The sequence below is a fragment of the Chlamydotis macqueenii genome, chromosome W (assembly GCF_036417535.1).
Source record: "Chlamydotis macqueenii isolate bChlMac1 chromosome W, bChlMac1.mat, whole genome shotgun sequence".
Taxonomy (NCBI): domain Eukaryota; kingdom Metazoa; phylum Chordata; class Aves; order Otidiformes; family Otididae; genus Chlamydotis; species Chlamydotis macqueenii.
The window spans coordinates 33,169,328-33,196,841 of NC_141592.1; the positions used below are offsets into that span (position 1 = coordinate 33,169,328).

General features: G+C 45.4%; 1 protein-coding gene across 1 annotated transcript in view; it reads left to right on the forward strand.

Moving 5' to 3' along the window:
* LOC147596646 (ubiquitin-conjugating enzyme E2 R2) overlaps positions 1-27,514 on the forward strand; it is a 60,992-nt gene that overhangs the window by 21,299 nt on the left and 12,179 nt on the right. Inside the window, exon 2 of the mRNA XM_086769732.1 lies at positions 26,414-26,500. Coding sequence (XP_086625858.1) covers positions 26,414-26,500 — 87 coding nt within the window. The remainder of the gene's footprint in view (positions 1-26,413; positions 26,501-27,514) is intronic.

Genomic DNA, 27,514 nt, shown 5'->3' on the forward strand with positions numbered 1-27,514 from the left:
CTACTAGGAAAGGTAACAGGCAGGATTTCAGTAGTAGCCGAAGGCTCCTGGTTGGGATTTTTTTTTTTCCTGCACGTGCACTCCCACACTTATTGAAACAACCAAGTGGCTGCTTGGTCTAAGTGTGTCCTGCCTAAACTGTTGGCACTTAACTCCAGAAATAAAGATATAAGTGGTCACTTCTTGAAAAATAAACAATTTAAGTTAAAAATTAAGGACTTTCTGGCTAGTTTGTTACCTGGCTGCATAAATGGTGGTGCCAGCTATGGTACCAGGAGGGGTGGGAGGAGGCACCTCTGCTGTGACTTGTGCTGACTCTTCTTTACTTCTTGCTTAGGGCTTATGGTGTTTGGATACGAAGGTATTTCCTAAGCTATAATACAGAGGATTTATCAGATGTACAGTTGTTGTGGTTTTGTTTAGTGAGGGGGGGCCTAAGGTTTCTGCAGGAAACTGCTAGAAGTTGCTCCCCTTTGTTCAGTGGACTTGGCCAGGCCTAGGGCGGACCTGCTGCTGGCCAAGGCCAAGCCGATTGGTAGCAGAATGTTCCCTGATAATGCCTCTGCAATAACGTATTTAAGAAGGGGAAAACAGGAGAGGGGGGAAAAAAAAAGAGAGAAGAGAAGATGTGAAGAAGCTGAGCAGGGGCAGAGGCGCAGAGGGGGAGGCGCAGACCTCATGGGCCTTGCAGGCCTCACCCTCTGGCCTCTTGCCAGGTGGCCGACTGGGCCCAACTCAGCCCGGCCCGGCTGCAAGAAGTGGAGAGGAGATGAGAAGGGAATAAGATGTAAAAAAGATCCTGAGAGGCATCTGCCAGCCTGTTGTGAGGAACGGCTGCGGACACCAAGGTCAGTAAAGAAGGAGGGGGAGGAGTAATGCGGCTCCTGGCCAAGATTCCCCTGCAGCCTGTGGTGATGACCATGGTGGAGCAGGTTGTCCCCCTGCAGCCCATGGAGGTCCACGGAGGAGCAGAGATCCACTTGGAGCCCATGAAGGACCCCACACTGGGGGAGGTGGATGCCTGAAGGAGGCTGTGGCCCATGGAGGGCCCGCTGGGACAGCTATTCTGGAGGGACTGCACCCCGTGGAAGAGACGACCCACGCCGGAGCAGTTTCAGGAAGGACTGTGGCGTAGGGGTGGGACCCCACAACAGAGCAGAGAAGGAATGTGAGGAGTTCTTCCCCTGACCATGAAGCAGCAGCGTAGAACAACGTGTGATGAACTGACCGCAACCCCCATTCCCTCTTCCCCCCTGTGCCGCTCGGGAGGGGAAGGTAGTAGAGATAATGTTAAGCTTGGGAAGAGGGAGGGGTGGGGGGAGGTTATCTTGTTCTCTGTCTCATTATCCTGCTGTTTGTAGTAATAAATGAATAGTTTTCCCCAGGTCGAGTCTGTTTTGCCCATAACGGTAACTTTAAGGATTTTTCTCCCTGTCCTTATCTCAAACCTCGAGCTGTTTTTTGTTATATTCTCTCCCTATTTTCTCAGAGGGTGGGGGGAGAGAGAGAGACTGCGTAGTCTGGTCCTGATCAGGGCTGAACTACGACAACAGTTGAGTGTAGGAAGTAGAAAACAAGTGTTGATACACTCCTGGTTTTTGGGGATTCAAATGCCAGTGAAAAATGCCACCCACACTGTCATTATTCATCTGGTTCTTAATAATCTGTTTGGCATAGTAATTCTGATTGCTCGTGTTCTAATGTGACACCACATTCACTGTGGTGCTCGACTGGGACACTGAGCTGTCCTGCTCAGTGTCTGACTGATTAACTGCTCTTACAATACTTGCTAGTCCTCACTTTTTTTTTTTTTCAGGCTATACATCAAAACAAGCTCTCGGACTGTTTTGGCATTGAGCTTCCAGTGCTTTGCCATTTCACTTAGTGGTTGGTACACTGTAGCTGTTTGTGCACAAGCATAACTGTACACATGAGCATCATAATAGCTGCTATTTCAAATGTCTGTAGTGGTGGAGAGAAGCCATGTTGGTAGTGAGCAGGCTTGATATTGAGAAGGTATGTGATGTTCTTCAAAGATGGCTGGGGAAGGAGAACATCCTCATTAATGGAAAAAATAGACACAAATTCAGGTTTCTAGAGATATTTTGAACTTAGTTCAGTAGAAGTTTATCAGATAGCAGTGCAGAGACTTTCTACCATCACTTCTCCTGGACCACTGTAACAAAGCTTACAAGGTTGCTGCTTCCTCTTTGCAATACCTTCTTGGAATTGAAATCTCTCTTCTCAACCAAGAGGTCCAAGCCACATCTTCAATTTCCTTTTAAAACTAGTTTCTACCTCTGCACACTATCTAGTACCCCTTGAGCTTCCTCAGTGCTTCAATGAGTTCACTGTAACACTTTTCTGTTACTTAAAAATGCCTCTGCGCTGTTGACAGGCTCTTCATGCTACAGCACAGTGAAGCTGACTGCATGGAAAAATCAGCTTGCAAGAATCTCTAAATCTGGTTTTGGCACTAATATGAGGTTACTTCCAAACAGTTGATATATGAATTAAACTGTCATATTTTAATTTGTTGTCCTTCTTAATGCCAATTTATGCACTAAATCGCAATTGCTTACGTCTGCTCAGTCCACTGTTTTGTCACTGCCTGGTAGGTTTTAATAAGAAACTTAAGGCAGATGAACTTGCATTGTGTATTTTGATGGGGAGGAACAGAGCAACAAAATAAAGGTTTCAAATATGGTTTGACCATCCCTTGTAAATTAATATAGGCATTTGTGCGAACAATTAGCAGCACATGCAGATGAGATGCTGAAAGTAATGTGTAGAGTGGCAGCCTGTCCCCCAGAGATGGACACCAGAGGCTCACCTGGGGTCTATTGACAGCACTTTGAGAATACCACAGTGCAGCTTAGTACTCCTGATCTTTCCTGTTGGCAAGATAACTTCACTGAATTTCTCAGTTGACCTTGTGAATCTTAATTTCTCCCACAGCAAAATTTTATTTTGCGTTATAACAGTTTGGTAAGTACCACTCGAACTGTGTAACACACTGAAAAACAAATATTGGATTAAATACAGCTTTCTGAAAGTATATTCTCTGAGAAGAATCCAGGAGTCTAAATGCTGACTTCTGGAGTGTGGGTAGTTGATCTGGTGTCCTCTGAATCTTTCCTGTACGGACAGATAAATGCTTCAAGGCTGCGAAGTGGCAGACTAAAATGGCACACACGGTACCTGAAATAAATTTGGATTTTTAGACTGTTCTAGGCCACTTAGACTATTCTAGAAGCTAATGACCTAATAGTTTAGTTGGAGGAGACCCAGGGCTGTTAGGTCACTGAAATTACAAACTAAATACTACCAGGTAGGAAACCTTCCAGCTGATGCTTTTTGCTTGCATTTTGGTGAAGAGCTAAATGTGTTTAATGAAGTTAAGGAAGTGTTCTTGAGTTAGATGACCAAGAGGTTGCTGGGGTTATGCCAGGGAAGGGAACAGAGTGACTATCTAGCTTGGAATACCCTGGTATCTCATGCTCTGTTACTTCATTAGGCAGCTCTGTGCAAGTGAGCTAGGTCTTATACTGAATGTCTCTGTAAATCTCATCTAGTAAGTGTCTGACCTAGCCAAAACACTTCTGAGATGGGAGTGCCCTGACTCCCCAGACATACCATGCTTCTGCATGTGCAGTTCATGCTCCAGATTCTGTAGAAGAGCTGCTGCTCTGCTTTATAAACTCTACTTGGCAGTTGCAGAAATGCTGGTTATTAGAGCTGGATTGCAGACATTTTTTCCATAGTACACAACTTGAACCAAGCAGCTGCAGCTGGTTTCCCTGGGATACCAGAACAGAAGCCACGAATTGATAGATGATGTTCCCCTTTCACTCTTGGACTCATTGGCTGTATTTTCAGTGTTGTGTAATCAACTTGCATCGCAGGTTTATTTGGAGTATACAATGTTTGGAAAGGATTAGCAAAATCAATATTATGTAACTTATTTTGTAGCACGTGAAGTTGAAGATTAGTGATGCAGTCAAAGGCAGGTATCTCTATCATTCGCTCTGGTTTCTATGGTGGACGCGGGTCATCTACTTGTGTAGCTCTCAAGTATCCATGGTAGGAAGGTTAAGGATTCTTGACAAGACTGTATATTAGTGTAAATGTTGTCTGTCTTAAAATGAGACACAAGGAATAACTTGTCAAGCATTCTATTTGGGTTTTTTTGATACTCAGATGAGTTGTATGCTGTTTTACTTTAATACTGATGCTGAAATTGAGCAAGCTTTGACCTGAGCTCTTCAAATGCTGGGAATATCAAAAGGTCCATCCCTTGAAGAAAAGTGATCTTTTCTAGAGGTTCTCTTTTCACATAGTGAATACTGAACAGTAACCTTCAGAACAAAACTTGTATGAAGAATTTGTAGGAAATCTCTTGCCATTTGCAGTGGTAACTGAGGGATGGAGGGGATAACTTTTCCAAGCTTCAAAGCATAGCATACTAATTTGGAACTGTGAGTGTCTTGAATTGCAGACTGTTTGAGACAGATCCTTACCCTGCTGCTAAAACCTAATTTGGTTTGAATGCAAATATTTAATGTTGGTGATGCTGATATTGGACTAAAGTCCTTCAGCAGCAGTGTGGTGGAGAGATGAGGAGACTGAGCATTAAGGAATCTGTAGCTGAAGGTACCCTGTTTGGGAGAGGGAGATCCTCATTGAGAAAGGTGGATTTTTTTTTTCACTTCCTCTGATTCTGAATCTCCCTTGAAACAAAAACATGTCATTGATACTATATGTGGATTCTGCTGCTTACTTGGCATAGTAATGGGCTTTGGTTTTCTCACCTAAATTCACGTGACAGTGGTAAGTGAGCTGTCTTGCTCTCAACAGGTTTCAGAAAGCACTAACTTCTGCTGACTTCTGCTAATTGATGCCAAAGGTGATAATTAAGCTTTCTAAAAAGCTCTGAAGGCAGTTCTATTAGAGTAGGTATTCATGACTGTACTAATAGGTGGGTGCAAAGTGGGAGTTAAAAGGGATTCTCTTATATTTGTGTAATTGCTTAACTATTGCTATGCAGGGGAGGGGAGAGCTCCTCTGTTACTGCAGAGCACCTTTGTAGTAAGGGGATGTTTATATTAAAATATAAGCATTGCATCTGTGTGTGTTCAGGTGCACTGAAGTGGTTTTTCTTTGAAGTGGAAAATTGCAGTTTTATTTTTGTACTTCCAAGAAATTTGTTTATAAGAGCAGTGTGAGGATTTTTTTAAATTAACAAATTCAAGATAGTAGTACTTGTGTGAACATTAAAATGAATGCTGATGATGTTACTTGTCCATGAGTTTGGTGCATAGGAAAAGATGCTGTGTTAACATGTGCCACTTTATTGAACTGCTTTGTCCTTTTAAGGTCTGGGAGTTGTTGAATCCAAGGTATTTGACACTTAAAAAAAAAAAAAAAAGCAAGCTTGTTGGCCTTAAGCTCTGAGTAGCATGGTGTAAACTTCTGCTTTCAGTGGGACAGTTAAAGGCCAAGTAGTTTTGGACATCTGCAGGATATTCTGTCTTGCACCAGAAGGCAACAGTATTGGATATAAATTGGTATAATGCTGAGCAGGCAGGAGTAATTTTAAGGGTCAGATATGCAGAGGTCTTCAGAGACAGTTGCGCTGCTTAGTTGAGCTGTTTGTGTGCCTGGTGCAGAAAATGTGTGGTGGCATGACCAAGGTTGCTGGCTATAATAGACCCTTCTTCACAATGGGCATGAAAGTGTATCTTACACTGATCCCCCCAAATCCTGCCCTGGTGTACTTTACAGACATTGATGGGACTGTTCTTTGTTTCATAGGGCCAGTTCAGGGTTGGAGGGATGTGGACTCAAATGGTACTGATCTGTGAAATGCATAACCATTTGGGTACAGCAAGGGAGGCTCTTGGATCTGATACTCAACTTCCTGGACTGCCTTCAGTGCCAGTGAAGGTTACTGCTGTTGCAGTCTCTGATGGAGACCATTCTGCTTAGCTGAAAACACTTTTCCTTAAAGGCTATGAAAACTGGGACAAGGTGGAGTAGGAGGGACTGAGCAGTGATTCTAATGAGTAATACTGAATGTCCAAGAATGGGAACAAAGGGAACTCTGTGGATTTTTTTTTTTTTTTTTTTTTTTCCTGGGAAAGCACTTGGAATGAGTTCCTACAATTGTCCCACATGCCACCACCCTTGTAGTACAGGTACTTCCTCCACATGTTGCTCTTTGCAATATGACAGGATGCATAACATGAGATTTTTTTTTTTTGTGAGCTGTTATGTTCCATTATTGCCCCTTGTATGGCTAGATACTTTTAAAACTGAAACCATACGTATAGTATAAGGCTTTTCTTAGACACAACTGAGAGAACGCAGAATACAGCAGCTAGAGGAAAACAGTTCACTCCTCTTGGTCACCTTGCAGTGTTCTCCCATCCCAGTCAGTACTGTGATCTCCTCCAAAATCTGCCAACACATACAGAGCTCTTAAATGCTTTATTGTTGCATGTTTACTCCACAGTAGCACCTGAAGAACTCTAGGGTTTTTTCAAGAAATGAATTCTGTGTAGGAATATAGCTGTAACTAGGTAAAAGTATAACTTTGTAGGCTGCATAGGAGGGGAAGAAATTGTTTGACTTCCAGTCAACTTGTAGTATAGTTTTCAGACAGATCTAACACAGCAGCATGGCTTATTATACTTTTAATTTTAATAATATATGATGATGCTTAGCTTCTTATTTATTGGGCAGATAATGCCTTGAGGGCTATACTTATTTCATGATATCCAGGTCTTCTAAAGCAAACACTGGCAATTGGCAATTACTGTAACATACTGATCACGTGTAGATGGCTTTTAAGTTAGTTTGCAAGCAACTGTATAACTCTTGGTAGTATTTGAGGAAAAAAAAGAACATCAGTTCTGTTAATGATTTGATTTGGGGGAAATTTTACTCTGCATATCAGATGGAGTCATAAGGAAGGAAGGTAGAGACCCATAGTTGTCAGACAAATCTTTCAGCTGCTAAAAACCAAACCTCTGAACTACTTTGACAGTGTGTAGTCTGCAATTGTTGTTGCAAAGTGCTGAAGCAGCATTAACTTTTTCAATGTCTCAACCTTTTAACTACCAACAAAACTTGTTTGTCTTGTTTGGTACCTGATGCTAGATAAGCCTTTAAGTCCTCCAGTTCTTTAAGGGCTCTAATTGGAACCTAAATGATATGTGAGTGGATGCAGGCAAATCCCCAAATGTGGGGGTTTTTGCTTTTCTCTTATGTTAGGCAAAAGCAGTATTAATGCTTATCAAAAAGTGTAATGTTTCAGGGCTTACTGAAAGAGTGAAACTAGCTTTCCAGTTTTTATGTGCCATACCAGTGTGGCTGCAACAGGTCACAAGATTGGAGAAACTGCATAGTTAATGATACCTGCTCTCAGGCTTGCCAAATGGAGTGCAAACAGAACTGCTTCCAGTTGATACTGTTAAACAAAGTTCATGCTCTAGAAAAGCATTTTCCAACAGCAAAACACTGTCCAGTCTTAGAGCAGTATATTCCATAGATACCAATGTCTGTGTAAAATTACTCAAAGGATGTGTTTCTGAAGTGCAAATCTTCAACATCCTTACCTTCAATTTATTTAAAAATAGTGGTCTACCTGTGTCAGTAAGTAACCTGGTGCCAGAATTGGGTATAGACCCCACTCCATGTTCTAGGAAAATTTTGGAAGTCTTTATTCAGTTTATGTACTAAATGTTATCTATAAGCTGAAGAGGACAAGAAGCAAGCTGGTTTGTTCCATTGTTGAATCAAGGCAAGGTAAAACTTCTAGGCAGAGCTTTGTTTAAATCATTCTACTTGATACCAAACGTGTGTAGCTTTCAGATGCTGATTTCTGGTAACCTGACTAGGAGTAATACATCTGTAGGCTAGTGTGAATACCAGCAAGGCTGTGAACTGATAATTGAGCATCTGTTAATTCACAATCACATCTACTTTATCACCACTAGAGGCTCCTCCAAGTCATGCTTTGGATAAGTTTGTGTCAGGAAGCAGCTCATGCTTTAAGTACCATGCAGATGTCTGAATCTGTCAGTGTAACAACTCTTTACAAACAGTGAATTAATACTTTAAAACAAAATTATCAGTCGTCCTCCTGATGGTATGGCTGAACCCAAATCATCAATCTGAAATAGTTACTGGTCATTAACCTACTGCTGAGCTTTAAAACAATGTTGACTGGAAGCTTGTGGTGTTGCTTGCTAGTAACTGTAAAAAACAAGCATGAAACTATTTGTAATGAGGACTGTGGGTAAATAACTTTCTTTTAACATCAACATATTTTCTCTCACCATAGATAAGGCTATAATTACCAACACAAATTATTCTAGAGTTCAGATACTTTCATGTATATCTGGGGTAGGTTTCCCATGACAGGGCTGTATTTATGCTTGTATTCTCAAAATACTGCCAACTTTTGCTGCAAACTGGTTATTACTGCGTCATAATTTGATAGAGTAGACATCTTACATCAGGTGCAGTGTATCTGAGATACAGGCTCTGATCAAACAGCCTAGCAACATTAAGACTAAATTTTCAAGAACTAATCTAAGACGGGAAAGAATATCGTCATGGGATAGTGACTAGCATACAAATATGGGTGAATTTTCTGTTCCTTGCTGTTCCTGGGTTTTGGTAGCCTCAGTGTCATAGTTCAGCCTCAGTTGGGGCCAGACTACGCAGTCTCTCTCTCACTCCCCCCACCCCCTGAGAGAACAGGGAGAGATAATAGAAGAAAAAAAGACTTGAAATTTGAGATAAGGACAGGGAGAGATCCTTAAAGTTACTGTTATCGGCAAAACAGACTTGACTTGGGGAAAACTATTCATTTATTACTAAAACTAAGGCAGGATAATAGGACAGGGAACAAGATAACCTCCCACCACCCCTCCCTCTTCCCAGCCTTAACATTCTCTACTACCTTACCCCCCTCCAAGCAGCACAGGGGGGAAGAGGGAATAGGGGTTGCAGTCAGTTCATCACACATTGTTTTATGCCGCTGCTTCCTCCTTGGGGGAAGAACTCCTCACATTCCTCCTCTGCTCCAGTGTGGGGTCCCTCCCACGGGCCACAGTCCTTCGTGAAACTGCTCCGGCATGGGCCATCTCTTCCATGGGGTGCAGTCCCTCTGGAATGGCTGCCCCAGCGTGGGCCCTCCACTGGCCACAGCCTCCTTCAGGCATCCACCTCCCCCTGTGTGGGGTCCTCCATGGGCTGCAGGTGGATCTCTGCTCCTCTGTGGGCCTCCATGGGCTGCAGGGGGACAACCTGCTCCACCATGGTCATCACCACAGGCTGCAAGGGGAATCTTGGCCAGGAGCCGCATTACTCCTCCCCCTCCTTCTTTACTGACCTTGGTGTCTGCAGCCGTTCCTCACAACAAGAAAAATTCTCCACAACAGGCTGGCAGATGCCTCTCAGAATCTCTTCACATCATCCAGCTCATCTCCTCTCCACTTCTTGCAGCTGAGTTGGGCCCAGTCAGCCTCCTGGTGGGAGGCCAGAGGGTGAGGCCTGCAAGGCCCATGCCTCCCCCTCTCTGCCCCTGCTCAGCTGCTTCACATCTTCTCTCCCTCCCCCCCCCCCCCCCCCCTTCTTAAATATGTTAATGCAGAGGCGTTATGGAACATTCTGCTCCCAATTGGCTTGGCCTTGACCAGCAGCAGGTCTGCCCTAGGCCTGGCCGAGTCCACTGAACAAAGGGGAGCGACTTCTAGCAGTTTCCTACAGAAGCTACCACCTTAGGCCCCCCCTCACTAAACAAAACCAGAACACTCGGCTTATTCCATATATAAGCAAGCAAGTACTGTGCTCAGGTCTTAGGTTTTTGCAGATGTATGGGTATAACTTTTCTCTAAAGGGAGTAAGATAATCCAGTTCCCAAACCAAATGTGGATGCTGGTTTTCGAGCATAGCAGTCTGCTGGAGCACTGTACTAGAGCTCTTGCGGACACAGTGTGCATGTTCTGTAGATTAAGTATCAGTAATCTCTGTAGTCACAAATACTCGCATGTGATGATCCTACTTAGAAAGTGGAGGAGCTTTTACGTAAGCCTTCGCAGGAAAGCAACATGACTTGTTTCTGTGGAGGCTTCAAAATAAGATGCTGCTGTGTGGCTACTGGTGTACATATGGAGACCTATTAGAAGGCTATTTTCTATCTGTTTCTTTAGTATTCAGCTAGTGTTTTAAACTTCAGGACCTTAAAAAGGAGAAAAGGAGGATTGAAGCTGAAAAATAACTTGCTCAAAGTTCACCGGAAGATAGATACCGGAAGGGTCTAAGTAGAAAGCAATGTCTCAGTAGAAAACTTGCTGGTTTGTGTGTTGTTGTGAGTTGTGTTTGGTTTTTTGGGGTTTTTTTTGTGTGTTTTTTTTTTTTCTTGAGGTATCACCTGTTCTTACAAATATCCATAGCCATAGATGCAGCACTTCTTACAAGAGCTCTTACTGTCAATCTACTACCACAGTTCTTGTTGCTCAACTTAAACTGCTCTGATTTTGGTGGGTTTTTTGTTTGTGGTGGTGTGTTGTTTTTTTTTTTTCCTTCCTTTTCCTACTGTTGTGTTTGGAGGCTTTTCTTCATCCACACTCCAGTTCTCACTAAAAGCAGACTGTCTGTCTACCATAGGTCTTGTCTCTTCCCTGATATGCCACTTACGGGTGTTTGCTTATCTGTCACATAAATTTATTCTAAAGTTAAGTCAGATATGCCACTTCAAATCAAGAATAATATCTGTAACATGCTTAAATATGAAGAAAAATCAAATGAGTTTTAATTTCCCTGCAGTTCCTTTCTTGGTACTGATAAACAATACTGCATATTGTTAAAGCTATTAAGGATTGCTTTTAGTCACATAATTGCATGGGTTTCCTCTGACTTTCCTATAAGATCCAACTGGCCAAATGATGAGATCTCTTGCCGGTATTCTCATCTTACATCTATCTCATTAAATTTCTGTCTTGACCTTGAAATCTTCTTGACCTGCTGTAGTCTGAAGTGGTTCTTCCTGACTGCTACTCTTACCCTGTATGCCTTCAAACTTAATGTAAATGGTTACAATTTATTAGATACAAGCTTGTATTTCAAGGATGTTCGTTCGTGTACCAAGCTTAGCTCGATTGCACTGGTTCTCCTTTTATCAGAAGTATAAAGGGTACCTTAGATATCTATGCTGCACTGCACATTAATAGACCTACTCTGCATGCTTGTTGGCTCTTTCAGGAGATATTTCAGCAAACTGAGGATTCTGGCTTTATCTAGATGTCATATTAGTCATTGACATGGCAACTAGTTGGAGCATAGGTAGAGATATCAATGCTAGCTTTTGCTTCAGTGTTGTAATTTCTTTTGTATATCGATCTGGCCTGAAAGCTGTCTCTTTAAGCATCCATGTATGAACAATCATTTCATAGATGATTCTTGTCTAGCTATGTGTAATTAGCTTTTTTAAATGGAGGGAGATGACTTCCTGGTGATCTGCAGGAGATGAGGACTGTATGTGAAGGGACACGTTCTTCAGTACCTATTTCATTAGGGCCATGTAAGGTCTATGTGGTACCTAACACAAGGCAACTTGAGATGTGGTTCAAACAACAGTAATACTTTAGAGCCACTGAAGGCGAAAGCAGTTGAGTATCTTCACCCTGTGACTACAGCAGCAGTGCTGTCTGATCTGCTTTTTTTTAAGCAGACATTTAGTACAAGAGCAAGTCTTCTACTTGGTGTAATGCAGCTGTTACACATGTATTTGCAGGAGGTGGTACTGGGGCAGGTTTGGGCTGGTGACTGCTGCTTTTGCCCCTCAGCCCAGGCAACAGTACTTTGTAGTCTGAGAAGCAGCAGTTTAATACTCTGCAGGCCTCAGTGATCTGCCTCTGTTTTGATTTTTGACTTAAGATGGATATCTGTGTCTTGAAGTCATGAAATGAATTAAACATATCATTTGAACTAGGCTCCCTTACCTTAGCAGGTCAAAGATCAGTTTGAGACTTTAGCACTTCAATAATATTATGGAATTTGAGGGAGTTGTGTTTTGAAAAAACTAAATCTGAGATCTGAGCTAGGATTCATCTTTAATTCTCATCCCTTGCAGTGCAGTTTACTGGCAACCAAGTCATTGCTGCTTGTGAATAAAGCTACACTGATTGTAATGCTGTGAGCTCCAAATCATCTCAAGCACAAGGCAGGGGTCAAAAGAGGTAGAGAATGACAGAATGCTGAATACTTCTTGAATTTGGCTCCTCACCAGCAAAAAGAAAACCCAAAACCTGTTACCATAGAAACAATAGCCTTAGGAGCAAGGATGGGTATGTATCAGCTAATGCACTTATTTTTAGCTTAAACTTTAAACTTTATCTGTTTGAAGTGGCCTGTGATAATGGAGCTGACAGGTACATCACTATGCAGTAATGTGAAAATACACTTTTGTATCTCAAACACAGGCTTTTCACTAGCGAATGCCTGCTGAGTGCTAGTTCCTGCAGTGAACTGGAGGATGCTGGGCAGGGAGACAGCTTGCATGGGTGTATTGGACCCCACTGGCTCATACAGGATTATAGACACTTGCACACTGGGGCTATGCATACTACAGTTGTATCAGTATAGGATTCTAAATCTAGTCTAATACAATGCTGATTGTGTCTCCACACTAGGAGATGGTGCTGCTGTATTTAGCTCTTTGGTTGTGAGTGGTACAGCCCAACAGACTTGCTTACTACTGCTGAGCAAGCATTACCTGCATCTGTCTAGATTTACTACCTGTGAGCAGCTCCAAACAGGAGGGTTCATGATCAGTAATGCAGTGATTGAAAAATAAGTAGCAGGGCTACATGAGTGCTTAGTTGGCTTCTGTGTGGCAGCCAGTGTAGGTGAGACTTCAACTGCAATTCCTAGGTGCTGCCATTCAGTTTGTAGAGACCTACATCCCTTCTTTAAATAAAGGTTGGTATGCTAGCTTGAAGTCTTGTCAGAAGAACTGCTGCCTGCTGTGCTGAGAAAGGCAAAGTTTTGTAACACTGCAGCACAGTACTATGGTTTACACTTAAAATGCTGTAAATATTCCTTTCCCCTTGCTGCTTATGAAAGAGGTGACTGCATCAAGACCTGCCCTGTGTTTTTAGCAGAACATGTGACTGGCTGTCCCTTGAGGAGAGCTTTCCTCTTGCATCCAGCCTGGCTTGCATATGAAGAGAATCAAGGCAATTAGTCACTCACTGACTCATGAATGGTGCTTGTTTAAAGAATTATCTAAAAATAGCTAAAACGGGCTGAAGGAAAGAGTGTTCATATATTGAGCTAGCTTAGACATATCTTCACTCAGCAGATGCAAGTGGTATGGCTTGATTCACCAAATAGTTATCTGCTGTGTTTTGGTAAGTATGCAAATGGAGGAATGAATAGGTGACTTCATAGAAACCACATCAAGCCTATGATGCAAAATGCTGTGAAACCAGGATATGCTTTGGTCATGATTACTTGAATTTGAGTGAAATAAACTATAGAAATGACCAGGATAAGTCTGAAGTATAGCATACAGTCTCACACTCAACCATTCCATAGACATGCTTGTATGTAAATCTGCCTCAAGAAAGTAAATTACTTACCCAGGTTACAAGAGTTCAAAAAGGATGCTGAAAATGTTGTAGGCTAATGCGGCTCTTAAGAGGCAATCTTCTGAAGCCTGACAAGTGGAGGCAGATGCCCAGAGTGTCATTCCCTGTACACACTTAACTGGAGGACTTTCACACATGATGCCAGAGATGCCAGTAATGTAGCATGATACTTTGAATAAGCAGTTTCAAATATTCCTGCCACTGCACTAGCAAAACTGTTATTTTTGCAAATAGAAAATTATTTTTTTTTTCTGAAGTTGAACACAAACTGTGTGTAGAACAGCTATGCTACTGTTAGGGCTCTACCAGTTCAGGTACCAGCATCCTCAGTTATACCTGTAGTAGGGCTATTTCATGTGCCAGCTTCTCCTCTAAAACAGAGACCTAAAAGGAGAGATGTATGATTTGGAGTAAACTTTAGGTGCAGTATTGCCAAGTATCTTTGGCTTCTTCAGCAAGTATTAGATACTATAGGGAGACTTAAATTTCACACATTTGGAGTTATTCTTCCTATTTTGTCCAAACAGGGAAGCTGGTGTGTTTGTACAGATATAAATAAGAACTGAGTCATCTGTGCCTAGGAAATCATCACACAGACTAGCCTCTCTGCATAACACACACCCAGTGAGCCTGATTTCAAGCCATACAGCTCATGTACAATCGTGGGCAACCAGAAAGTATCAGATCCAAGAGTACAATCTCAACACGAGACCTTCAGTGATGGCAGAAGTCTCCTCACATCTGGCCTGTCACAGTCTCTAATATATTCAATCTTAATCTTTTTTTTTTCTCTTAAAATCAGGCCTGATCCTGGAGTGAATGTTGAATTGGGGACAGAATCCAATAATATTTTCCCAGGAATTTCCATGCCAAAATACAGAAGCATCAGCATGATGTCAGCTTTCTCACATGGGAATCTGAAATAGCTTTAGTGCTCAACTGCTCTGGCCAAAGCTGTTGGGTCAGCAGCTTGCCCTACAGAAGAAGAACAAGTAGTTCTGTTTGGTGTTAGATCTTATATAGCTGCTGGTAGTTGCCTTTTCTGTGATGAGGTGGCAGACAAATGCAAAAACTGAGTTAAAGTGGGCAGGTTATAGAAGAAATACTTGGATGGCTCAGGATGCCACCATTTCCAACTCAATATCTCTTACTGGATGTTACATCTACAGTTGTTGCAGTGATGTTTTCTGTAGTGTTGTAAAGTCAAACTGATGTTAAAAGTAATGGAAGCGAACCTGGCAGTTGATGGCCTAATGTAGATGAGTACTTCTGTAGTCTGCTCCTTTGCCTGATCTTTGAGGGCATTGACCTGCAGTTTTGGGGAAAAAATTGTCAAAATAACACAGCTGTGTCTTGGAGACTTATACTAAGGAGTTCAGAAGTCTGACCCTGTCTGGAAGTGCTCTTGCTTTGCTGTTAGCTTGGGACATAGAGCCAAGGTAGGAAAAATTTCTGTCAAACTATGGGCATTGCAGGGCTGACTTGTGCACAGCTGGAGATGGGCCCCTGGCCCTGTGCTGGTGGGGCTGTGCTCAGTTGTGCAACCAGGGTGTGGAACAGCTTCAGGAGCATTCAGGTGGCCTGTGGCCAAGGGGAACTTCTTATTCGGCTTCCAGTCTGTCCCCAGCAAGCTCTCCAGATGTGAGTGTTTACAGCTACCGTGTCTGAAGCTGGATGATCCCTGGCTCAGGAGCACTGACGAAGAGTGTTTCTAGTCAGAGCCAAAGTGATTGTCACATGGTTCAGACTGAACAACACAATTAGCTGGGCAGTACCATGGACTGTCCCTGCAGTAAAGCCCACTGCAAGAAAGAAATATCTTTAACTGATGAACTGCTTGAGATACTAAACACAATTGACTCGAGGGCGCCGCCCCGGGGCACTTGGTGATTCACGCCTCTCAGGGCAACATGGCCAACACCCGCCTGAGAGCAAAGGCTGCACCTCCGGCCGGGAGGTCTGCACCGGCTCCCCCCGCGGCGGTCGATGCCTCCGTGCAGACGGAGCAGCCGAGGCGGGAGGCTGCGGTGCAGAGCTCGGGCTGCAGGCAGTGCCTGGACCCTACCCCCGGGGCAGGGGCAGGCGGCAGCCCTGGCTGCAGAAGGTGTGCCCAGGTGGAGGGGCTCCTGCGGCAGGGGCTGAGCTGCAGGAGGCGGTCAGGAGGCTGCGGGACATCAGGGAGGCGGAGAGGGAGCTGGATACTTGGTTCCAGGCACAGTCTGCACCGGAACCGCAGCACCCAGTGAACCAATCAACACCCCCGCACTGACACACGACATCAGCAAGCAGGCAGAAGATGCCACTGAATGGAAAGCTGCAAGGGCAAGGGGCAGCAGGAGGAAGCAGCAGCTTCCCCAGAACCCCGAGGTGCCCCTGCAGAACCGCTTTGCTGCTCTGCAGACTGAAGAAGTAAGACCCAGCACCTCAGGGAAGGCACGGGAGCCGTGCGAGGGAGCCCGACCGGCTCGTGTAATAACTAGCGCTACCGAGAAAAAGAGACGAGTGGCAGTAGTGGGTGACTCCCTCCTGACAGGTACGGAGGCACCCATCTGCCGCCCCGATGCGCTCTCTCGGGGGGGTATGCTGTCTCCCGGGGGCTCGTATCAGGGATGTCACCGAGAGGCTACCTAGCCTCATACGGCCCACAGACTATTATCTGCTACTGGTGTTTCATGTGGGGGCCAGCGACACAGCCGGCAGCAGCCTGAGAAACATCAAAAGGGATTTCAGGGCTCTGGGCTCAACAGTCAAAGGCTCTGGGGTGCAGGTGATATTCTCGTCAATCCTCCCAGTGGAAGGGCAGGGACCTGAAAGGGCCAGAGGTATCTGGCAGGTCAGCTTGTGGCTCAGGGAGTGGTGCTACAGCCAGGGCTGTGGGTATCCAGACCAAGGGGTGTGCTTTGAGAAGCCCAGGCTGCTAGGGGTGGACAGCATGCACCTAACCGAGAGGGGGAAGAGTGTGTTTGGCCAAAGACTTGCCAGGCTCGTCCGGAGGGCTTTAAACTAGTGTTGCTGGGGGAGGGGGAGCACAGTTCAGCCCACTGCTGTCAGCATGGCGCCAGTGCCAGCACCTAGGGTCTAGAAGCTGAGGAAGGATCGCAGATAAGTGCAAATGAACCTAAACTACGGTCCAATAGCACCCCTGTTGCTCCAGCCAGCAAGTCGGCTTTGTTGGGGGCCCAGCTGAAGTGCCTCTATACCACTGCACACAGCATGGGGAATAAACAGGAAGAGCTGGAGATGTGTGCACACGAGCAGGGTGACGACCTTGTTGGCACCATGGAGACGTGGTGGGACGACTCGTACGACTGGAGCGTCAACATGGAGGGGTACAGGCTTTTTAGGAAGGACAGGCAGGGGAGATGAGGAGGGGGTGTCGCTCTCTACGTCAGCAACCGGCTGGAGTGTGTGGAGCTCTGCCCGGGGATAGAGGAGGAGCTGACAGAGAGCTTATGGGTCAAGATTAGAGGATGGGGACGGACAGGGGATGTTACGGTGGGGGTCTGTTACAGGCCGCCTGGCCAGGAGGACAGAGCAGACGAAGCTCTCTATAGGCAGATAGGAGCAGCCTCACGGTCACAGGCCCTGGCCCTCATGGGGGACTTGAACCACCCTGACATCTGTTGGAGAGACAACACGGCAGGGCACAGGCAGTCCAGGAGGTTCCTGGAATGCGTGGATGACAACTTCCTCCTGCAGGCGATAGAGGAGCCGACAAGGAGGGGTGCCATGCTCGACCTTGTGCTCACCAACAGGGAGGGGCTGGTGGGGGATGTGAAACTCAAGGGCAGCCTTGGCTGCAGCGACCACGCCACAGTGGAGTTCAAGATCCACGGGGCAGCAAGGAAACTACACGGCAAGCTCTCAGCCCTGGACTTCAAGAGGGCAGACTTGGGCCTCTTCAGGGACCTGATGGGCCAAGTGCCATGGGAGGCGGCCCTGGAGGGAAGAGGGGCCCAGGAAAGTTGGTCCATATTCAAGGAGCACCTCCTCCAAGCTCAGCAGAGGTGCATCCCAACGAAGAACAAGTTGGGCAAAAAGGCCAGGAGGCCGGTGTGGATGAGCAAGGAGCTCCTGGACCAAGTGAAAGTAAAAAAGGAAGCCTATAGAGGGTGGTAACGGAGACAGGTAGCCTGGGAGGTCTACAAAGAGGCTGTGCGAGTGGCCAGGGATCAGGTGAGGAAGGCCAAAGCCCTGGCAGAACTGAATCTGGCCAGGGATATAAAATGCAACAAGAAAGGCTTCTATAGGTACGTAGGGGACAAAAGAAAGTCCTGGGAGAATGTAGGCCCCCTCCGGAAGGGAACTGGTGTCCTGGTTACCCAGGACATGGAGAAGGCTGAGGTACTCAATGACTTCTTTGCCTCAGTCTTCACCGACAAGAGTTCCTGTCCCACCACCCAAGCTGTAGAAGGCGCAAGCAGGGACTGGGAGGACGAAGAACCACCCACTGTAGCAGAAGAGCAGGTTCAGGAACATCTGAGGAACCTGAAGGTGCACAAGTCCATGGGACCTGATGAGATGCATCCACGGGTCCTGAGGGAACTGGCGGATGAAGTTGCCAAGCCGCTGGCCATCATATTTGAGAAGTCGTGGTGGTCTGGTGAGGTCCCCGATGACTGGAAGAGAGGGAACATAACCCCCGTTTTTAAAAAGGGGAACAAGGAGGACCCGGGTAACTACGGGCTGGTCAGCCTCACCTCTGTGCCTGGCAAGGTCATGGAGCAGATTCTCCTGGAAACCATGCTGAGGCAAATGGAGAGCAAGGAGGTGGTTGGTGACAGCCAACATGGCTTCACCAAGGGCAGAGGGTGCTTGATCAATTTGGTGGCCTTCTGTGATGGGGTGACAGCATTGGTGGACAAGGGACGAGCAACAGACATCATCTACCTGGACTTGTGCAAAGCTTTTGACACTGTCCCGCACGACATCCTTCTCTCTAAACTGGAGAGATGGGTTTTGATGGATGGATCCCTCGGTGGATAAGGAGTTGGCTGGATGGCCGCACTCAGAGAGTGGTGGTCAACGGCTCAATGTCTATGTGGGGACCGGTGACGAGCGGCGTCCCTCAGGGGTCTGTGTTGGGCCCTGCCCTGTTCAACATCTTTGTCGGTGACATGGACAGTGGGATAGAGTGCACCCTCAGCAAGTTCGCTGACGACACCAAGCTGTGTGGTGCTGTCGACACGCTGGAAGGGAGGGATGCCATCCAGAGGGACCTGGACAGGCTGGAGAGGTGGGCCTGTGCCAACCTCATGAAGTTCAACCAGGCCAAGTGCAAGGTCCTGCACCTGGGTCGTGGTAATCCCAGGCACAAATACAGGCTGGGTGGGGAATGGATGGAGAGCAGCCCTGAGGAGAAGGACTTGGGAGTGCTGGTGGATGAGAAGCTCAACATGAGCAGGCAATGTGCCCTTGCGGCCCAGAAGGCCAACTGCATCCTGGGCTGCATCAAGAGGAGCATGGCCAGCAGGTCGAGGGAGGTGATTCTCCCCCTCTACTCTGCCCTGGTGAGACCCCACCTGGAGTATTGTGTCCAGTTCTTGAGCCCCCAACATCAGAAGGACATGGACCAGTTGGAGAGGGTCCAGAGGAGGGCCACGAAGATGATCAGAGGGCTGGAGCACCTCTCCTATGAGGACAGGCTGAGAGAGTTGGGGCTGTTCAGCCTGCAGAAGAGGAGGCTCCGGGGAGACCTGATAGCAGCCTTCCAGTACCTCATAGGGGCTACAGGAAAGATGAGGAGAGGCTGTTTAGTAGGGCTTGGTGTGACAGGACGAGGGGTAATGGTTTTAAAATAGTGAGGGGTAGACTTAGATTGGATATTAGAAAAAATTTTTTACACTGAGGGTGGTGGAACACTGGCCCAGGTTGCCCGGAGAGGTGGTGGATGCCCCATCCCTGGAAACGTTCAAGGCCAGGCTGGATGAGGCTTTGAGCAACCTGATCTAGTCAGGGATGTCCCTGCTCCTTGCAGGGGGGTTGGACTAGATGACCTTTAAAGGTCCTTTCCAACCCTAACCATTCTATGATTCTATGATTCTATGTTAAATGTAGTTAGCAGCATGCTGGCAGGAGGCATTCATTAGGCATGCATCTAGGGGAAGTGATGATGTGCACAGCGAGGAGCCTGGTTATGCCTCTTAGAAAAATGAGGACACCTTGTGCTGTCTGCAAGTGTTGTACCTTTTACCAGGGCAAGGGTGGGTGATCTGTAGGAGACCTTGGTGGTACCAGCACATAGAGTCAGTAGGAGCTTGTCTGTGGGCTGGTTGTAGCAGATAATTACAGAAAAGTACAAAATATTAAAAAAAAATCAAGTGCTTCCTTTGTATCTGAACTGAAATACAGCTTTCAAAGGATGCTCAGTTTCACTGGTGCTGCATTTTTATAGGGCTTGCATTAAACTTGTGATGCTTTAAAATAAAAATAATTTTTAACTGGCACTTCTGGAAACACCAAGTAGTTGCTTATGTTATTCCATTGGCAGCTATAAAAGCTATTGGTGCTCTTGATTTCCCCAAATCAGGTCAGTTGTGATGCTGGTGGCTTTCCAGGAAACGTGCTCTTCCCCCCCATTGCCTTTCTGCAGTGGGCAGATAGGATAGATTCATTGTTCCTATCCTTGCTGCCTAAACATCAGGGGTCTAGGCTTTGTCAGCTGAGAGGAGTAGAAGAAATTGGTGTCAGACTACAGAAGTGTCATATACAGCTAGGCTGGAATAAATACTGAATTTCTAGATAGCTCAAGCTAGGAGAGAGTCCTGCCTGTGTTAGTGCTCCCCACTGAGAGGAAGATGATATTAGTATGCAAGTGTCAAGTCAAGCACATGGCAAGATCTCCAGAAACAGTCATTGTAGTAATCATCTATAGCAACTGAAGTGAGACTTAATTCACTGGTTAGTAGAAACATTAGGTTTGTACTTTCAGTCAAATAACATGGTATCTAGTAATCCTATTTTTCTGGTATACATAGATTTCATTATGGCTTTGCCTTACTGGAATAGAAGAAAAATAGCAAACCTGTCGTGCAGTCACTAACAAGGATGCCAGGGAGCAAGGCAGTAAAATAGGAAACAAATTGGCTACACTGGTAACAGTGTTCTTATAATGTGTCGTGGTGTAATTTAGAGGTTGAAGTTCTTGTGCAGTAGCTGTAATGCCTACAAAGGGCTGAATCTTCTGCCAGGCTGGTCTAGTCAATGTAACATCAGAGGAGTTTATTCTTTTTCTAAGGACTATAAATATGACTAGTTATAAATTGGGGAAGGGGGGAATGGGCTGATGACTGTGGTCTCCACCTTCCTGGCTATTGAGTTTGTTTAGTGGTGTCAGAGCCACAGCAAGCAAGTGGCTAAAATCAGGACACTGAATTAGTATTTCTGTTCGGTTGAAGCTCAGGTAGAGGAGTCAAGCACATGGTGAATGAAGTAACAGTTGGGTACTTGCAGATGGGGGACTGAGCTGTATTTTTAGTCCTCCTAAATTAGTTTGTCTGGCTATAACTGAGCTAACAACAAGCTGCCCTAAAACTCTGCCACTCTCTAGTACCTAGCAGCCTGCCTGAACTTGCCAGAAATAGGCTCAGATAGCTGACTTGCCTTACATCAGTGAAACTGTAGGGAAGAAACCTTTCTGTGAGGTCTATTTAAAAAATAAGTTTATTGCCGAATTCAATCTTTGTCTCTACATGTTTAGAATTAGACGTTTAGTGAAAAAAAACTGACCTGCAATTGTAGTTGTTGCTGCATCTTTGTAAGTACTATTGCAGCTTGTCTTGGAAATTCCTGGCTTACTTAACCCACTCAAACTCAAATAGCATTCAGTGAGACCAGAGTGGGTTTACATAATTTCCCATAATTTCTCTTACAGAAGAGATGTGGCGTAATTGAGATCTGTTTCTAATGCCCTGGAGAAGTGTTTAGTTTCACTTTTCAAATTCTGGATGATCTCAACTTAGGGACCTGAAAGGGATGTGGGTTTGTGGTGGTTGGTGGTGTGTGTGTTTGTGTTTTTCCTTGTGTCTTAAAAAAAAATAAAAATAAAAAAATCACTGCCTGTAATGTGGGATTTCCTAGTTCAGTGGCTTTTTTGGCTCTGAAGTCAGGTTTGTAGAGAAGCTTCACTTGCTTTATGCTCTAGTACAGCATCTCAATATGCTGAACAAATGCAGGCTTGTTAAAAATTGCTTACTGTTCTGGTTTTGTTTAGTGAGGGGGGGGCTTAAGGTGGCAGCTTCTGTAGGAAACTGCTAGAAGTCGCTCCCCTTTGTTCAGTGGACTCGGCCGGGCCTAGGGCAGACCCACTGCTGGCCAAGGCTGAGCCGATTGGTAGCAGAATGTTCCGTGATAATGTATTTAAGAAGGGGAAAACTGGGGGGGGGAAGAAGATGTGAAGCAGCTGAGCAGGGGCAAAGAGGGGGAGGCATGGGCCTTGCAGGCCTCACCCTCTGGCCTCTCGCCACGAGGCTGACTGGGCCCAACTTGGCCCGGCTGCAAGAAGTGGAGAGGAGATGAGCTGGATGATGTGAAGATTCTGAGAGGTGTCTGCCTGCCTGTTGTGAAGTACTTTTCTTGAGAGGAACGGCTGCAGATACCAGGGCCAGTGAAGAAGGAGAGGGAAGAGTAATGCAGCTCCTGGCAGAGATTCCCCTGCAGCCTGTGGTGAAGACCATGGTGGAGGAGGCTGTCCCCCTGCAGCCCATGGAGGCCCACAGAGGAGCAGAGATCCACCTGGAGCCCGTGGAGGGCCCCACGCTGGTGCACGTGGAAGCCTGAAGGAGGCTGTGGCCTGTGGAGGACCCGCTGGGGCAGCCAGTCCAGAGGGACTGCACCCCATGGAAGAGATGACCCACGCCGGAGCAGTTTCACGAAGGACTGTGGCCCGTGGGAGGGACCCCACGATGGAGTAGGGGAGGAACGTGAGGAGTTCTTCCCCTGATGAGGAAGCAGCGGTGTGAAACAATGTGTGATGAACTTACTGTAACCCCCATTCCCTCTTCTCCCCTGTGCTGCTCGGGAGGAGGGGAAGGATAATGTTAAGGCTGGGATGAGGGAGGGGTGGTGGGAGGTTATCTTGTTCCCTGTCCTATTATCCTGCTTTAGTTTTAGTAATAAATGAATAGTTTTCCCCAAGTCGAGTCTGTTTTGCCGATAACAGTAACTTTAAGGATCTCTCCCTGTCCTTATCTCAAATTTCGAGTCTTTTTTTCTTCTATTATCTCTCCCTGTTCTCTCGGAGGGTGGGGGGAGTGAGAGAGAGACTGCGTAGTCTGGCCCCGACTGAGGCTGAACTACAATGCTTATCAACAAGTAATATGACTTTGATTTTGATTCAAAGGAATCGATTCACAGACATACTGTAAGCCAAAGCACCCTTATTTTTGCTGGCGGGAGAGCATAGGGTCCGCACCCAAGAAAACACACCTCTGCTGAAGTAAAATTTCAGTCAGTTTATATAGTGATTTTATCAAACATTCCATACATTCTATAGTCAATTCTCGATAAGCAAGCAGTTAGGTTACATAAATTTAGTGCTTTATCTTGTCTATTGTAACTAATTGAATGGTTTTCCTAGATAAGGAGGTATACGTGTCTAAAAGCAACTGTCTTAGTACATCATGCCCCTGCAGAGGGGTGGGCCCCTATGGGCCCCTCTCTGCAGTTAGTCAAGTTAGAACATTTTGTTAAAAACCAGAACTATTGTTCTGCCTATTCATGCTAGCTCAACAATAACCCTTGTCTTGTTAACTCATGCTAACTTAATTCCTTAATTCAACTTCTATAAATATGTGACTGGTTATAGGCAAGCTTGGTTCTCAGTTGCTTCCACATGAGAAGAAAAGATTTCTTGTCATATCTTTCCAGTTGTATTTTCTAGTGCCAGAGCTCAAGAGACATTGTTCATGTGGCAAAACACCAACTTTATTTAATTCTGTAGTGATTGTTATTGCAAGCAGGCAGATAGCCCTTTTCTATTAGAGTTGTGGCTGCAAAACAGGATTTAGAGGTTTGAAACAGTCTTCTAGAATCTACAGCTTCTGCATAAGTCTGCATCACATTTAAAGACCGTAACTGGTGCTCCAGGCTCAGCCTTTGCAGTGGTGGTCTTGAGACAATTGTCAGGGATATCTCGGGGATAGGCAACTTAAGAGCAGAGGACTTGTACTGAGAGGAATGAGACCTGTGCCCTTGGCTCCTTGACCATGTGTGTGGGATATAAACATGGTAATGCTGGTACACTACTGGCAGTATGCTTTTTTGGTCACCTAGAAACTATACCTGTGTAGAAAAGATTCTGCCAAGAAATCTTGTAGCTAGCTCAACCCTGAGTTTTGTTGTCTCTTGGGCTGTTTTATGTCTTGGATCTCATGAAACTGCATGTAAGCATAGGAATGGGGCTTCCTTGGGAAAACCCTAGTGATCCAGAGGAGCGTGCAGCTACATGATGCAAGTGCTTTAGCTGAAGTGAATCTGCTCTGCCCTGGGTAAGTCTCTGCTCTGCTTCTAGTGCAAGGTGGCACATTGCAGAGCCAGGCATGTCCTTGCTGCAGCAGCTGCTCTCTTCTGCAGTTGTGTGGTGAGAGGCATTTGCTTGCTCTTCTTGGAGCAATGCCATTTGTGTAACTGACCTTACTGTGGGCTAGGATTGTTTAAGCAGATCATAAATCTTTTAGCTGAGAGCATGCCATGCAAATGACTGCAGGGTGGGGACTCGGTGCTGCTGTAACATCCTCACATACAGTCAGGATCACGAACAGGCATGTGCAGAACATAAAGCCACATGAGCTGCTGAATTTGTTTCATAAAGGTGAATTAAAAACCTTATTTTCTTGACTACCTGGCACTCTGGCCTCAAAATTTGGATTGCGAGGCAAAGGCATATGCCAATCTGTAAGTAAAACTGTAGCCAGGTACTTAATCGCTCAGTAATCCAATTTGTTTGGTTGCCTGCTGCTGTTTCTGGGAATAAAACTTCCCATAGTTTGTCCTGTTGAACAAGGTCAGTGCCCTGTGTCCAAGTGGCATGGTTAGATGCTTAAATGGAAGGGGATGACCTGGGATTCTGCTCTCACCATATGCATCTTGCTTTTGGGGTATCTTTATTGTGTTCTCAGTTGTACACGAGCCTGGCTGTGGTGCAGGGGCCAGGAGATGCTTCTCTGGAGATCTCACACTAGACTGGTGGTGAGACTTTCTTGGTGAGTTGAGCAGTGCTAAGGGAAGGGTTTGTGCTCCACAGTGCAGCAAGCAGTGTGCAAGTCCCTCTTTCAGAGGGGAATGGTTTTGGCACTTAATCAGTCCAGATTCAGCACTTTTTCCTACTGGCTTGCTTTTCTGACTGCTGTGAACGGCAGAACAGCACAGAGAAGTTAATATCCAGTGCTGGGATCTCTGCAGTCGTCTCTCAGAGTTGAGACAGTTGTGGGTCTTGGCCCACAGCTGGCTGCTGAACTCAGAGGCACTGGAAGGTGATGTTTACTGTCATCACCTATCAATGTTTGGTTCATCAAGTTGCACTGATTTATTAAACAGACACAGATGGTATTCTGACTTGGGAAATGCTTGTGACAAGAAATGTAGTATTAGGAACACAGGTAGATGGACTAGCTTAACTCTCACACAAGAAAGGCAAAGAAACTTGGGATCTTAGTAGAGCAAGTATCTAACAATTCCCCCCCCCCCCCGAAAGAGTAACTTAAAACATTTGCACTGGCAAATGTCACAGGTCTATTCACCTTAGCAAACACTTTTAGCCTGCTTCTGAACCCAGAAAGACAGCAGTATTATCTTGAGTTCCAGCTTTTCAAATCTATTTTACCCTGTGTGATGGTTTAGCCCAAATCACCACACAGTTTCTCACTCACCCTCACCCTCCCCAGCGGGATGGGGGAGAGAATTGGGAAGAAAGGAAAACTCATGGGTTGAGATGAAGACAATTTACTAAAATAACAAGGGAAAACTACAATAATAACAGAATATAAAGATATTAAAATATACAAAATGAACAATGCACGATTTCTCACCGCCTGATGTCCCAATGACCGATACAGCCCGTCCTGAGCAGCGATCACGGAAAACAAAACCGAGCGGCAAGTGAAGGAGCAAAAGGGAGCCAGCAAGGTAGGGGGAATGATGCCAGCAAAAACAAGCAGGAAAGATGGATGCCAGGAAGGCAGATACCCACCTTCGCCTGCCCCCACTTCTATACTGAGCATGACGTTGATGGCATGGAATACTCTCTTTGGCCAGTTTGGATCAATTATGCTGTCTGTCTTTCTCCCAGCTTCCTGCATCTGCAAATTAGTGAGACTTGGAAAGCAGGACGGTGTCCTTGGTCTCATTCACAACAACTCCTATCATCAGGGTGTTTTATCAAGATTTTTCACACACGAAATCCAAAACATACCAGCTACTGAGAGGAAAAACTAACTCCATCACTGCCAAAACCAGGACACCCTGTTTAACAACTGTTGTTGGATAGTGCTTCTTGAATTAGGATGTGGTAGATGCCTTTTGACTTGTTTTCTGAGCCTTACCAGCCCAGGTCAGTCCTGATGTTTACATTTTTCTTGTTCAGTTAGTGTTTTGGTCATAAGAAATTGTGAGTTATGCTGTGGAGCTACATGGGCACTAGTATATAAAATTAACAATTTAATGGCCTTAATCAAACTATGTCTTTCAGTGTTGCTTGTTGATCTCCTTTTTTTTGTTCTGTTTGGTAACTAAAATATCTTTCTCTTTTCCAGGCTCACATTAAATTTCCAATTGATTATCCATATTCACCACCTACCTTCAGATTCCTGACCAAAATGTGGCACCCTAACATTTATGAGGTAAGGTGTTTTTTAAATAATTTTTTTTCAGGCATATGAGAAGGCTTTCTACTTCCTTAAACTTCTGGAAATGTTGGAGGTACTAAATGTCTCTAGCCATAATTAAAGTGATTAGCTGTTGGTGTTAAATGTCAGCTTCATGGTTGAACAGTTAAATCTAAATGTTGTAGGAAATGCTGCTGTTGTAGGCAGGGATGGAGTCGTTATCATACCTGCAAGTGCAGCAGGCAGCCCTAGCCGAAGTGCCATGCCGTGAGTGTTGGCAGTTTTAGGGGACTTGTAAATCAAGGCTTGTGGGGGGGGTCTTAACCTACTGTGATACTTAAGCAACTACTTGCTGTTTGTGCACAGTTCAAGTACACTTTTTAATTTGCGTATATCCTACAAAATTGCGTGCTGAGGCAAGAAATATTGGAAAACAGTAGTCTTGAGCAGTCAGACTACAAATGAAGGAGTTTGGATTTGGGGTGCTCTGACTGCAGAAAGGACCAGAGCTGGGCTTGAGTCCAGCTTTGGGAGGAATCATATACAGCCCAGTCACCCTGGGACCAGAGTGAACACATATCTCTGGACTTAATGTCTATTAGCCAATTTGAAGTGTTCCTTAGTTCAGTGCGTGTATGGGTCATGTTCAGAGGTTAATGCTGTGGGCTGTCAAGTCCAGAATTGGATCATGGTACAACTATATAACTAGGCCCATGTGGTGGTTTAGCCCGGATCACCACACAGTTTCTCACTCACCCTCCCCCTACCCAGTGGGATGGGGAGAGAAATTGGGAAGAGAGGAAAACTCGTGGGTTGAGATAAAAACAGTTTACTAAAATACTAAAACTACACAGATAACAGAATATAAGGATATTAATATAAACAAAATATACAAAATGAACAATGCACGATTTCTCACCGCTCGATGTCCCAATGACCGATACAGCCCATCCCGAGCAGCGATCATGGAAACGACACCGAGCAGCAAGCAAAGTGGGGGAGAGCAAGCTAGCAAGGGAGAGGGAACGA